The sequence below is a fragment of the Geospiza fortis genome, unplaced genomic scaffold (genome assembly GCF_000277835.1).
Source record: "Geospiza fortis unplaced genomic scaffold, GeoFor_1.0 scaffold89, whole genome shotgun sequence".
Taxonomy (NCBI): Eukaryota; Metazoa; Chordata; class Aves; order Passeriformes; family Thraupidae; genus Geospiza; species Geospiza fortis.
The window spans coordinates 387,934-402,368 of NW_005054615.1; the positions used below are offsets into that span (position 1 = coordinate 387,934).

A 14,435-nucleotide genomic window follows, 5' to 3' on the forward strand; every position below is an offset into this window, starting at 1 on the left:
CCCCACCCCCGTGCTCCCCTGTCCCGCCCCTATCTCCATCCCGTACCTGCCCCTAGCCCCACCCCGTCCTGTCCCGTAGCTGTCCTTATTCCATATCTATTCCAATCTCTATCTCAGACCCTATTTATCCCAATTCTTGTCCCATACCTGTCTCGCAGCTCTCCCTAGCTTTTATCGCAATTCCTGTCCTGTACCTGTCCCTATCGTTTATCCTAATCGCTGTCCCGTTCCTTTATCCCAATCCCGTTCCTTTATCCCGATCCCCTTCCTTCATCCCGTTCCCTGTCCCGTTCCTTTATCCCAGTCCTTTATCCCGATCCCTGTCCCGTACCTGTTCCATTCCTTTATCCCAATCCCGTTACCTTATCCTGATCCCTATCCCGTTCCCTTATCCCAATCCTCTATCCCCTTCCTTTATCCCGTTCCCTGTCTCGTTATTCCGTTCCCTGTCCTGTTCCTTTATCTCAATCCCATTCTTTTATCCCGTTCCCTGTCCCGTACCGGTCCCGTTCCTTTATCCCGATGCCGTTATCCCGTTCCCTGCCCCGTTCCTTTATCCCATCCCGTTATCCCGTTCCCTGTCCCGTACCTGCCCCGTTCCTTTATCCCGATGCCGTTATCCCGTTCCCTGTCCCGTACCTGCCCCGTTCCTTTATCCCGATGCCGTTATCCCGTTCCCTGTCCCGTACCTGTCCCGTTCCTTTATCCCGATCCCGTTATCCCGTTCCCTGTCCCGTACCTGTCCCGTTCCCCACGTGCTGCCGAGGCCGCGCTCCCACCTCCGCCGCGCACGCGCGCCGGCGCGCGGCACCATGGGCGCGACACGTCGGCGCGGGGAGATGACGTCACTCAACCCCTGGTTGCCAGGCAACGGCGTGCTGGCAATGGCGGCGCGGCAGCGAGCAGGCCCCGGAGCCTGTGTGGGTGTCACCACTGAGTTTATTATATATACACGCGCTATACATTCATGGGGAACACGGCAGCGGCGAGCCCTGCCCGCGCCCCCCGCCCTGAGGAGGCTCCACGGGCCGGGCCCAGGCCGCTCCCTGGGGGACAGCCTGTGGGTGACACAGTGATGTCAATAAACACCAGTGATGTCAATAAACACCGCCGCGTCCCACAGGAAAGGCGGCCCTCAGCACACAGAAGGCACTTGGGTGATGCAGCACCTCAGCTCCTGGGGCTACTTCAGCCAGCTCCAGTCAAAACTCTGCAAAGAGGAGCAAAAAAACAACTGAGAGCAGGGTCTGGCTGCTGGATTTGATGAAAAATCAGAAATTGCCCTTAGCAAGGATGCTCCCAGGAGTTAACACAGTGCAGCACAGCACAGGAGCCCTGTGAGTCCACTCAGGTTGGGATTTCCCAAAGGATGAGTGCCTCCTCTCTCCTCTGAGCAAAGGCTGGCAGAGCTGGGATTGTTCACCTGGAGAGGAGAAGCTTCAGAGTGACCTCACTGTGGCCTTGCAGGGCCTCAAGGGGCTACAGGAAACATGGAGGGAGACTATTTCCATGGGCCTGGAGTGCCAGGGCACAGGGAATGGCTTCCCACTGCCAGAGGGCAGGGCTAGGTGGGATTTTGGGAAGAAACATGGATCCATGTACACTGGCACAGGGTGCCCAGAGCAGCTGTGGCTGTCCCTGAATCCCTGAAGTGTCCAAAGCCAGGCTGGATGGGGCTTGGAGCCCCTTTTTCCTATTCAGGGAGTTCTCCATGTCCCCAGGGTGTCCCCTGAAAGGCAGGTTCTGGCAGAGGCAGCAGCACTTACCATCATGCTGTTCTGCTCCTGCCTCACCTCCTGCAGGATGCTGCTGAAGAGCTCCAGGTAATTCACATTCTCCCGGATCATGTCAGCAAAATTCTCCCTGCAGGAAGGGAAAAAAAGCCCCAAGGTGATAGATTACAAGCAGCACTAAAAGTGACACCCCCATCAAAAGGTGATGCACTGAGGGGAGGAAAAACAAAAAAAAAAGAAAAACAAAAACAGCTCAAAAAAGTGATTTGTAGTTTAATTTTATGGCATTTTGTGCAATTAATTTTATGTTGTCTGTGCAGCGGTAGGTGACACAAAAACCTGCCTGGAGGTGCCAGGACAAAGGGAAATGGCTTCACACTGACAGAACATAATTAGAAATGTTAGTGAAGTAAAGAGCAAAACCCCCTGAGCTCCAGACAGCTCAGCATGGACTGAGGGAGAGGGGCCTTAAGAGCCAGATCCAGCCCCAAGGAAGAACAACATGACATGCAATAAATGGATGGCACAGTCCTTCAGCAGGGCATGCAGCACCTGGAAATGGCTCAGAAACAGAGAGCAGAGGTCTCTGAATAAAGAGTTCAACCAAATCCCTGATTCTTTAGAGCATTAGTGACACACAAACTCCTGGAACTGCTCTGGGAAGGATAAAGCCCTGAGATACTGAGCTCCCTGCAGCTCATACCTGTCACATTCACATTCTCTGAAAACTCCCTTTGCCCAGGATTTTCTCCTGGGAAGCTGAGAAGCCTCAGAGAAAAAGGAAAACAAATTCTTATCTCATTTGCTTCTCCTGTGTTTTGCTCACATGTGGAATGTGTTTGGAGATTGTTTCATTGGTTTCATGTGAATTGTTTTGACTTAATGGCCAATCAGGGCCAAGCTGTGTCGAGACTCTGGAAAGAGTCACGAGTTTTCATTATTATCTTTTTAGCCTTCTGTAAGTATCCTTTCTGTATTCTTTAGTATAGTTGAGTTTAGTATTCTTTAATATAATATAGTATCATAAAATAATCAATTAGCCTTCTGAGAACAGATTTCTCATTCCTCCCTGCCACAGGCACCCCACAAATACAGCACATACCCATCTTCAGGAGCTGCCAGTGAGGACAGAGGGTGAGGAGCTGAGTTCCCTGAGCAGCTCTGGGGGAGCCACGTGGCTGCTGGAGTTGAGGCTGTCCCTTCCAGGCTAGAGCTGACCAGGGACCGAGAGGAGCTCTGAGTCTGCAAAAGAAATTCAGGAGAATTGAGGCTTCAATGTTACGTAGGGAAGATTTGGGATTGCACATGAGCACTGTGGGTAATGCAGACACAGATGTGGGAACCAGGAGATGGCTTCAGGCACTGTAATTAATGCAAAAAAAGAGTACTCTTGAACACTCTAAACTAACCAGGAAAGCACCTATTTAACTTCTGCTTTCACCACCCCAGACTGCCCTTCTCTGCAGGAAAAAAAAACAACCATGGTGTGGCAGTTACCCCTTTTTGCTGAGTTTACTTCCTGGCTCATGCACTGGAAAAAGTGCAAATAACCCAACAGCTACTCACACAAGCAATTTTCAGCAAATGTCAGATTTCCCTTTGTCTCTGCATCTGCATCACTGAGTTGTCAGCTTCCTTGATGTTATTCAGAGCCACTTCAATCTCGGGGAGCAGGTCAATGATCTTCTGCTTGCAGCCCAAGAGCTTGCTAGAATAAAAACCAAACACAAAGTCACTTCCCAGCACATTCTGGCAAAACCAAAAGCCCCACCTTCAAGGGATTCAAGAAAGATGGAAAATTGGGATACTTGAAAAATTAATGTACAAATCACTGTGGTATCTTCTCAACTGCTACTTTTTTTCCTTTGTAACACTGCTACCTTCTTTCCTTTGAATTTGAAGTAATTTTCTTTTTCCTTTGAATTTTGAAGGATTTTTAAAATTTTTTTTTCCTTTGAAGATTCGAATTCCAACTTCCAACTGGCAGAATTTGCCTCATTTTAAAGTGACCTCTTGGATGCTAACAATCATGTTTTGAAAAATTATGTGGAAACTCAACACAGAGGAGCAGAATTAATGCTATGAGAAATGTGAATGGAGCTTTTTGGGCTCTGACCTCCATGGTTTTCCCTATCCTTTCCTACTACAAAGCTCCAAATGCTGCAAGTTGGATTTGTTTGGGGTTTTTGTCTGCATAAAGTACCTGAGGTGGCCAAAGAGCTCCTTGAGGACTCGGTCCTGGCTCTGCACTGTCTGCACAATGATCTTCACCATGTCTGTGCTGTCACTGTAGGCATGATCTGGAAGGGCCAGCAACCACCACGTTAGTAAACCCTAACAGCATTCCCCTGGTTTCAGTTCAGAACAATTAATCATGGGGTAAAAGTGTGAAACAGATTTAAATCATCTTCTTCCATACCTGGAGGTCGTGCTTTTAATTGCTTGTACAGGTCTATGGCTCTCTGTTCCCTTTATAAAGAAGAATATGATTCAGGCAGGTATCAGCAACAAGGTGACTCAAAAAAAAAAGCACTGCAGTGAAGGGATTCCTTTCTGAACTCAGACCCTGGACCTTCTACAGCTGGGACACAGCCATGGCCTTTGGAACAGAGGGATACTCCCTCTGTGAGGGAATCCAGCACTTTCCCCAAAGCTGTCTCTCTTTTTCTCCAGTTATGCAATTTCTCCTCAGGAAAGCACACCAAAGGGAGTTTATTTTCTGTTTCAAATCTTCCCATGGCTCAGCTGTGTTTTCTTTCCCCTGCATCCTTCATTATCTGATTTCATTTTTGAAACTGTGACTGCACAACTGCCTGAGAAATTCTTGTTCTGTTCCTGCTCTGCATTTTTTGCCTGAATTTTAGTGATGTTCTGTAAATGGAAAGAGACAGCTGCATCACAAGCAAGATGACTGTGCTTCTCTTCTTCCCATTAAACAAACATTACTTCTTTCAAGTATTTCAAAAACAGCCATACTGAAAACTTCCAGCCTTGAACAAAATCCTTCCTCTTCTAAATCCCAGTCTGTCAGAAACAAGGAGCAGTTTCCCAGCCCTGATCCTGGTCTGCAGTGGGGGAATTGCTTAAAAATAATGTTTAAGGAGGCACAATCCTGATTAGTTTGAGCTGCTGCTGCAGGAGGTGGCTTCTCCTTTGCACCACTTCCTCCCCTGTGCACCAGTTCTGCTAAAACCACACAGGATGAAAAGTAACCTAGCAAAGAGGGAGGGGGGAGAACATGCCAGGAGCAGGCACATTTTCTCCCTGAACAGTCAGAGTTGCTCTGAAGAGCTCTGATTAACAGATTTAATGGCTGCTCAATCCCTCTCTTTTAGAACTGCCACTTCTGCTCTCAGCAGCAGCCCAGTAACTGCTTCCTATCTCTTCTCAACATCAGAAATACCATTTAGCTCTTTCATACCTTAAAAAAAATCAACTTTCCAAATATCCAAGTACCCATGAGACATTTACCCTTGATCTGAAAATACTGAAGGTATTTAACAGGGTTTTACAATGATCACGTAGTCTTCCTCACTCAACAGTAAGAAAGTCACTGCTCTCCAAGACAAAAGGAAATCCCCAGTTGACACCAAGAGTTATGTCAGTCCTGGGCTCTTGTAAGATGAGGTTTCACGGTTTAGTGACAGGGAAATGTCCCACAAATGGTGGGATCATTCCTTTCACAAGCAACATGATCTCAAATCAACCATACACTACTCTGTACTTGTGGTCAGCATTTCCAAATCGCTGAGCGAACCAGCTACAGAGGAGAAAAACGCCCTATGACACAGAAATACACCAGCCCCGATTTTATGCAGTGCAAATGAGCAGCCCAGGCTTACAGGCTCTCCATGACCTCCCCCTGGCGCCTGGCGTACGGGCTCTTCTGCAGCTCCACGATCTCCGTGTGCAGGGCCATGATCTGCTCATCCAGGTAGCCAATGTCTTCAGCCTGAGGGGAAATGTGGCCACAGGTCAGACTCAATCAAGGAGATAAAGACCCCCAGAACACTTGTTTGGATAATGGGCTGACTGCCTGCAGAGTTTAGGAGACAAAAAAGCTCTTTGGCACAGTGCTGCTACAATAACTGAGGTTTTTGTTCTCAGTGCATGGCATCACCTACAATCGAACCTCTGACCACCAACACTGGCTAAGAAAAATCAGTTTCTTCATAAATCATCTCTCTGTGTCTCTGGATTGCCTCCTACCCTGTGTATAAACTTTTTCCATTTCTGATGTAGGGGCAGGGAGGTGGAATAACAGAACATAATTCTGATGGTCTGCCAAGTAAGTATTGGGTAAGGTTCCTGCTTGTCTGGAAAAAGCCAGAGACAATTCAATTCAATTGCTCTGCTAGAAGCAGCCACCTTTTTATCCATGGTTTAGATAATAAAAAAGAGATGACTCTCATTTAAAACTGATTTGCTTATTGACTTGCAGCATGCCAGTGATTCATGTCTGTACTCCTCAGTGGAATCCTGCAATTTTGAAATCTCTGCATAGCAAGTGATTGGTTTTCAGCTTCAGCAATGGGAATTTCTGTGAGCAGCAAATCCAGCCAGGAAGACTCCTGATCCATAGCAACACCATTTCTTTTGGGCAACAACCAACATGTCTCTGCATTCCATTTTCCTTTTCAGAGAGCTGAGGCTGGTGACTTTTGTTGTTTTTTGTCCAAATCCATTCAAACACCTTGGTGACAGGACACTCTGTCTTTTTTAATGCACCTGCAATGGTATTCCCATTCCCACAGCAGGCAGGATATGAGACACTGAAGGGACACAGCAGTGGCACATCTGACACATTAAATTCCTGTCACAATCTCCTTCACACAGAGATAATGCAGCTTCTTTAACATCCCCTACCTGTGCACACTGAGAGGCTTTCTCTTCCATTTCCTTCCAGGCTTTGAGCATCTTCTCTGAAGCTTAAGAAAAAAGAAATGTTAATTTATAACAAGAGTTTCAGACACAAAAATAAAGCAAGACCTGGACTTTACCTATGTTGGTAAAGAACATGATGCTGAATCTCCCAGCATGAGCCACGACACAGAGATCAGAGACAGCAAAGCTGCAACTCTGTGCTCAACCTTAACTCACACACAAACCCTTAGGTAGGATTTCACTGCTTGCAGTCACTGGCCTAAAACAACTCTGAGTCTTCAAACTCCACCATTAAGCTCAACAACTGCCACTTTTGATTGAACACAGACTGTCCAAACCCCGAGTGTCTTTCCATTTTCCATCATCATCCTTCAGCCCAGTCATCATTTTTGACTCAGGTTGTATTTTTTAGCCATATATATTCAAACTACATGTAAATCTTGCTATTCTCTTCTCAACACCATTTGTTTCTGGGACATGAAACTGTAGCTGGTGCTCTTTAAACCCATCTCTCATCCTGACAAATGGTTTCTCCTAACAACAAGCACAGCAGCTTGTTAGCACTGTCAGCAAATGCAGCAGCTCTTGCCCAGTCAGAACTCCAAATGAATCAGATTCTGAATGAATAAATAGCAAATATTTGCATCACCAGTACTATTAATGCTTCTGTTTTCTATTGTCAGTGGAGAACAGCTGATCACTGTCGTCAGTGGAGAGAACAGCTGTCTCATTATCACTGAAGGTCTCTAAAACCATCCTGGTTTTTATCCTCCTGCCAAACTCTTCTCCCCTAGCTAAAATGCACCCATAAAGATGCTGAGCTCCTTTCCAGGATCACAGGAGACACCCAGACAAGTACTCCCCACTACCTACATATGCCATAAGCCATCTGGTCACTGTATCTCTCCAGGTCGAGGCGAATGCTCTGGTGGAAGAATTCCAGCTTGGCTTTCAGCTGCTGGGATGCTGACACCATGTTGTTCTTCATTTTGATCAGGTTGGCGTTGTACCGAAGGAGGCTGAGCCTAACAGATGGAACAAGGACAGCACACATTAGCTGGAAAGCCCACCTGGACTTCAAAAAGGGGAAATTCTGTTACTCTCAGGGGGCTGAGCACTGGCATCAGCTGCACAGAGAGGTTGTGGAGTCTCCACCCTCAGAGATATTTGAGAGCCATCTGGATGTGGTTCTTTTTGAGCAAGGATTGGGCTGGAGGACTTCCAGAGGTCCTATCTGTCAGATTATGCCCTGTTCTGATCCAGAGATGGGGGAACTGAGAGGTGTTTTAAAAACTTTTACTCCATTTTCAGTCTCATGTGAAGGGTGAGACAATACAGTTGTTATAATTCACACCATCACAATCAGAAGCCAACCATTTCCTAATTACATTATAAGTGTTTCTTGGCCTATCAGCTTTTGCTGTAAATGCCTTAAAGCCAACATCTAAAACTGCCCCTCATGGCTCCTACTACAATGCATCTTTCATGGTTCTATTTCTCCAAAGTATCTAGTCTTTTTTACAAGCCATCCTTTGAAACTTGTTTCTAGTTCCAGTCCTGTTCCATGGCATTTCTAAGTCAGCATTTCTTATCTCAAAGTTTCCATACAAATACATACTATGTGAGCTTTCTGTTAAGCTTTGAAAATTTTCTCCAAATCCATTTCCCACACTCATCAACCTCAGCCACACTGTGAGACTGAGTATATTCAAGTAGTTTTTGGTTATGATCAATGTCAGGCATTACCCAGCACAATTCCTGGAGTGGAATAAGCCCCCAGCCCAAATATGTTTTATAATGTAAAGGCATGGAACAGCAGAGGGCTGTAAAACTTCAGGGAACCAAAACTCCCCGAGATGGATGATTCCAGACAAACAGACCCAGTGCTGGCATAGCCCTGCTCCCTCTGAGTGGGTGACAACTCACATGGCAGCTCTCTGTCCCTGGAAGAGCCTGCTGTAATCCTCCTTCAGCCCAATGACGTAGTGAACCGCTTCTGCCCACACCTTGCGCAGCTGCGGGATCGGCAGCTGGATTTTGCTGTCCTGCACTGAACACAGTAGAAACACAGGGCAGTGACAACATCCCCAATTCCTGCTTCAGGTGCCTAGAAAGCCAGGGAAGTTCTGCTCAATTTCTAGGTGATGCTGCTGAAGCATGTATGAGCTTTTCATGTCACAGCTCCCCAGGTATGTGACAACCTGTGACTGAGCAGGTTAAACCCCGTGGGGGGTTTTGGCCAAAAAACTCTAAAGCCCAAGGCAGCAAATTTAGTTGCTCCATTTCATCCATTGATACTGGTCACTGTCCTGATCTGTTTCAACTGAAAATGTCTTCAAACGTTTTGTAGGTTTCTCCTCAGATTTCCAGATGCAGATGTTTAAGGGAAAAGATGCAGGTGTGCTCCCCGACAGAGATGGGAGTTGTCAGTACATTGGGGTATCAATAACCATGGTGTAAAAAGCATTTGCTCCAAAAGATTCAGTACAATGGTGTCATGCTATGAGATTCACCAGAACAAAACAGCCCAGAACACAGAAAAACCTGAGTGACACTAGAAGATGAGGAAAACCAGTGGAGACAAGCCAAAGAAAATTAAGTTACTGAACAGTAGCTGCATGTCACAAGGCAATTTCTTTACATGTAGTATCCCAGCAGACATCTCCTGTCCCCTGACACTACTTTTCTTTCATAGAGGTACACAGGGTCATTTATACAGATACAGATTTATAATAAATAAACTTTCAGAGAGATCTGTTAGGTCGTGCAGTGACTGCTGTCATCTCAGGAGGCAAGCAGGGGAAGCAGCAAGCAGAGAAGCAGCTTCCATACACAGCCTAAAAGCCCAAACTGGCTCTGGCATCAGGACATAAATTAGGCTGCTTCAGGTTCTTACATGGCTCTCTTTGAATCAGACAGGGCCCTTCAAGACAACACAAGAGGGTTTATAAAGCAGATTTAATTTAATTTTGCATGAGAACAGCACTTTTCCAGCACACTCACCAATGTAGTTGACACAGTCAGACAGACTCCGAGAAGCAAAGGGACCATCATAGACAGTTTTGCTTTTATCAAACAAGTAGACCATGTAGCTGTCCCAGCCTCTCTGGGAAGAAAACAGAAGAGAATATAAGCAAGAGAAACCCCCAAGCAGCTCCTACTAACCCAGTACATCATGAACTAATTATTGTGGGCACTCTCTCTTACCAAATGCCTTTAAAAACTTACTTTGATAGATCCTACAGGAAGACAGAACTCTCTGCTAGCAATTAATTAAATATTTAGGCAATGTACAACTACAGAAACCTGCTTACATTACCCAATAAAACATCTTTAGAGTTACTACATTTAGAGAGCAAACTGTGTCATGTGGGAGAAGATTTAGGCCATTTATCTTCCCTAAGATTTTAAATTCTCTGAGAATGTGAAAGACATGAACAGACTCCTCCTTACCACACCATCAATAACACACTGGGAAGCAGGTTTCCGAGGGTCCAGGCAAATCCCTGTTTCCAACAGCAGCTCCTGATTTCCTGTGCTTATTCCAGTCTCAAACTCAATACGATTCTGAAGGGAATGAAGGCTTTCCTCAGGATGCAAAAGGAAGGACACAATCTTGGCAGAGGTCATGTTTAGGATGTGTACTATCTGTAAAAAGAGGACAAGTAAATTACAAATCCTTGGATATTAAAGACAAAGGCACACAAGTCTGGGATGGAGCACAAAGCAGAGTGAGAGCATAATTTGGATTTAATAAACACAATAATCAGTTCAGGAGTAAAGCCCCACATAAAATCTCAAAGCCTGGGCCCGTAACTTTTAATGAAAGAGAAACTGACAATCCAACCCACTAAGACCCTTCACAAACTCTGCTGCAGCTTAATTACATCAAAAGAACTGAGACAAAATTATCCTCCTGTTTCTACACAGGCTTGCCTTGGCTAGTCTGACTCCAGTAAAGCTCAAGTGATTGTTTGAAGAGGAAAAATCTGTTCTACTACACTGCACCTCTGTTCTACTACAGGCATTACAACTATAGCACATGAATACACCCAGAGGTCACAGCATCAACAGGGAAGTCTGGGAAAACTGTTATTAGCAAATATTAAACCTTATTTGATCCTGGTGAGCCCTTTCCAAGATAACAAACAGTAATAGAGGAGTAAAATCCTTTTACTCCAAATGTAAAGCTAGAGATTAATAATGCAGTTGTTTTGTCTTCCAGTATGTACTGGACACGCTGTGTATGCACTCACTTCCTGATACCAGGAAGAACAATTCCTCCTGAGCCTGGAAGCTGGGTGATGCCAGGATTACAGCTTTGCTCCACTGAACACTCTCTGTCCTCTGGGATGCTTTCAGAAGGCCTTTACACCCAGTAAGAGCCCCCACTCACCTTCAGATTCAGTATGTGATCCATGATCAGGAAACACCTCGGACGACCGGTCTCAGGATCTGAACCTCCACCCCTCTGCTGTGGATCCCAGTTCAGCATCAGCTGCAACCAGTTTTCCATGGGTTCTACAATCAGACTAAAGCAAAAGGGCTGTAAGAAAGGGGAGACCTTCACCAGGCTGAAGCAGCCCAGCTTTCTGGGCCCCTCCTTGTGTGCTCTGACTATCTTTGTGGGCTACAGGCACCAGAGAGCCCAAAGTACCCAAAAAAGAGCTACAGGCTATCCCTTGACAGCAAACAGCAGCTTGCCAGGAGCTTGAAACACTCTGGAGAAAGAAGGAGGAGCTCTCAAGCTTGGGAAAAAGGAGGAAGAGCCCTCAGTTTAGAAGGCCAGAAGTGTCCCCTGTGATGAGGACACATGTACCTGCAGAGGCTGTGAGGCTGTGGCAGGTGGGTGCTGAAGCGAACCTCCCCGTTCATCTCCTCAGAGGCAAAGATGTGCTTTGGGTCCTTCTTCTTGATCTTTTCATGCCTGGGAAATAAAATCCTTTGTGTACATGCTGAGGAGTGTTCCTTTTGTAAGGGAGCAACTGAAGACAGCAGAAAAGGGCAGTGTCCAGCAGCTTTAGAAAACAAACTCATCTTTCAGAATAAAGATGCCATTTTCAATCCACCCAGAACACCTCCATGTGAAAGACAGGAGCCCTTCCAATAAACTCTGCCTCTGGAAAGATTTACCTCTTCTCTTGTTCTAACAGAAACCCAAGTTTCCTATTTTTTTCTGTTACAGAGCCACCCTTTTAAAAACCAAGCAAACAAACACTCCAGGCACAGCAAGACAAGCAGAAACCTCCATATGCAGGTTAAAGTCTTTCAGCACAGGTTTAAGTATGAGCACTTCCAAGCACCTCTTCCAGAATGAGGGTCTTACCAGGCAAATGGCTGCAGATTATGTAAGAAAGGTCTAAATCCTGCAATGCATTCAAACACCATTGTCCCAAAGCTCCAGTAATCAACAGTAACTGAGTAGGATTTGTTCTCAAAGAGTTCTGGAGCCTAAAAACGATCATAAAAAGACACTTTGACTGTGGTGTTTCCTTGCATTTCTGCAGAGGCAAAACTGCATCCAGGTGTGGTTCCCTGAGAAGGGACACCCTTGGGACAGGTCCCCAGGATCTCCATTTTTGGAGGTTTCAGCCCTTGGCAGTGCCAAGTCACAGCTGCCCTGCCTCAGTGCTGGTGACACTAAAAAAAGTCTTACCAGATATTGCAATGTTCCAACAAATGAAGTGCATAAACTTCCTTGATCCAGATCCTTTGCATATCCCAGGTCTATTATTTTGTGAACAATCTGCAAACAGTTTAAACAGTTCATTAGAAGAGCAAATGCTGAGGGGAAAAAACCACCAAACAACCCAAAATCTGCTCAGTAACAGCCACAGAATACTCTCATGAGGAAAGGCAGAGTGGAAATTCTGGAGAAAGTCCATGGCAAAGCTTCAGCAACAGTGTTAAAGCTTTTAGTAAATGCACAGTTCAGTTTTCAGTCCAGTTCAATGTGATAACTTCCAGAAATGACAATGGAAACACACTGATCACTTGACTTACCTTCCCACCTTCATCCTGAAGAACAATATTTTCAGGCTTTAAATCTCTGTGTATAATTCTGTTCTCATGCAAATACTGGATACCAGACCCTGGAAGACATGTGTTTGATTTAACTCAAAATAAAATCCACATTGATTAAATGTAAATCTGATAAAAACCTAATACTGGGGAGCAAATTCCCAGCCTGCCATGATTTACCACCACTCATTTCTACATTAAACAGTTTCCAAACCTGTGTTTCTTCTCCACTGCATTTTCACATCATTGCAGACATGCCAAAGACACTCAACTTATTATGAAAAAAAAGCCCAACAAATATTCTGGAAGGGGAACAAGGATAAAGCAAGCAGGGTTGCTTTTTATTTCAGGACTTCAGCTGGAAGCCCTCTTGAGCACTGAAAGTCCAGGCTAATACCCTGAAATACTTTCTCACGCAGGTTATCTATAAGAGAATTAAGAAAACAAGGAGCTTTCCTGGAAAACCTTTTTCCTGGAGAAACCCAGGCATTGCCCTTTGTCAGACAGTTCTTACTTCCCATGATGTCCAAAAAACCAGGTACTTCCCAAGGGCCTGGTTTTTTAAATACTCTGTTCATTTTAGTTCCCTTTTCATGGTAAGCTGAAAAACGAAAATGCCACTGCACTTAAAAAAGAAACAAACAAAAAACCAAACAAAAAGAAAGCATTGACTACATACCAATGTCACTAAGCAGAGAAAGGATTTGACTTTCCTTCAGCCCACAGCAGTTTTCTGGTTTGTTTAGCAACTATAAAAAAAAGCAAAATATGTTCAGACCCACACTTGTAACAGCTAACAGCAAAAACCAACATTTTCCATCCCCTGTTGAAACTACCCAGCAAACAGCACACCTCAAGGATACTCCAGCTGAATGGGGCAGTTGGTTTTGTGCAATTAAATCATGGCCAAGAAGAAAATAACTCAAGCAAAACAAAAATTCAGAAAGCAAAGGGGTAGGAGACAAAGGCAGGGCCACAGGAAAGGGAGGCTCCCTCTCAGCACTGTCTTAATGAGCTGTCAATAAAAGCAGCTTCAGCAATTTCTGACATTTAGAGATGAGGTGCTTCAGCCCTCATGATGGATTCACAAGGAGAAATTAATAATGAAGTGAAACACAAATGATGCCAAACAAGAGCAAGATTTAAAGAACACAGTCAGAAATAAAAAAGATTTTTTTTTTTTTTAAAGCAGTACAGAACATCAGATGCAATTAAGCATGTTACTTCCTAAATTGTTTCAGCACCTATGCCACAGCTAAGGATTCATCAGAAATGAAGTGACCAAACACTGCATTGCAAGTAGAGTTAATTTCCCAGCCAGGGTCCCTAATCTACCTCCAGGGAGTCTCCAAACTTTTACTGCAATAATACAACAGCCAGATGTCTCTGAAACTGTGACCAGGTGCCTGTGTCTGCAACCCCCAAATGCTTTTTCATATATTCCCCTTCTTTCAATGTGACTTAAACCTTACAAGTGTCTCTTGGACTGTTTCTAACAACTCAAAAACATATAATGAGACAGGATTACTGCATTCACCAGCTCCCAGGGCTGTTTAACACCAGTAACATAAACTACAGAAAAATGAATTTCCTGATCACATAGATGAGGTGATTTCTAAGCAAATCATGACAGGGATTTGCTGCTTCACCCCTCTAGAAATTGCTGCTTCCTGAATCCAGCTGTAATGGAAAGGGAGCACAAACTCTACCAGGTCACCAAGCCACTGCCTGGGGATCTACTGAAAGGCTCCTTTATTTTTGGGTGTTGCCAGTGTGCAGCTTGGCAGTGCTGAGTTC

The 14,435-nt window shown here is 45.0% G+C and overlaps 2 protein-coding genes across 3 annotated transcripts in view; both read right to left on the bottom strand.

Annotated features, from left to right (window-relative positions):
- The window catches only part of ERLIN1 (ER lipid raft associated 1), a 14,292-nt gene extending 13,534 nt beyond the window's left edge, over positions 1–758 (bottom strand). The window contains exon 1 of the mRNA XM_005430293.3: positions 740–758. The gene's annotated coding sequence lies outside the window, so the exon portion shown is untranslated. The remainder of the gene's footprint in view (positions 1–739) is intronic.
- A 163-nt stretch (positions 759–921) lies between these two features.
- Positions 922–14,435, bottom strand: part of CHUK (component of inhibitor of nuclear factor kappa B kinase complex) — a 14,505-nt gene continuing 991 nt past the window's right edge. The window contains exons 2-19 of one of the 2 annotated variants that reach the window (XM_031064672.1): positions 13,318–13,387; positions 12,621–12,709; positions 12,274–12,363; positions 11,944–12,068; positions 11,437–11,544; positions 11,014–11,149; positions 10,071–10,265; positions 9,621–9,723; positions 8,544–8,667; positions 7,491–7,642; positions 6,600–6,661; positions 5,576–5,685; positions 4,153–4,202; positions 3,937–4,033; positions 3,300–3,441; positions 2,836–2,975; positions 1,794–1,863; positions 922–1,210 (exon numbers count right to left, since the gene is read on the bottom strand). In XM_031064672.1, the coding sequence (XP_030920532.1) occupies positions 3,321–3,441; positions 3,937–4,033; positions 4,153–4,202; positions 5,576–5,685; positions 6,600–6,661; positions 7,491–7,642; positions 8,544–8,667; positions 9,621–9,723; positions 10,071–10,265; positions 11,014–11,149; positions 11,437–11,544; positions 11,944–12,068; positions 12,274–12,363; positions 12,621–12,709; positions 13,318–13,387 (1,632 nt within the window). In that variant the 3' untranslated portion in view covers positions 922–1,210; positions 1,794–1,863; positions 2,836–2,975; positions 3,300–3,320. Of the gene's footprint in view, positions 1,211–1,766; positions 1,864–2,835; positions 2,976–3,299; positions 3,442–3,936; positions 4,034–4,152; positions 4,203–5,575; positions 5,686–6,599; positions 6,662–7,490; positions 7,643–8,543; positions 8,668–9,620; positions 9,724–10,070; positions 10,266–11,013; positions 11,150–11,436; positions 11,545–11,943; positions 12,069–12,273; positions 12,364–12,620; positions 12,710–13,317; positions 13,388–14,435 lie in introns of both variants that reach the window. The other variant, XM_014310953.2, reaches the window with a different exon arrangement.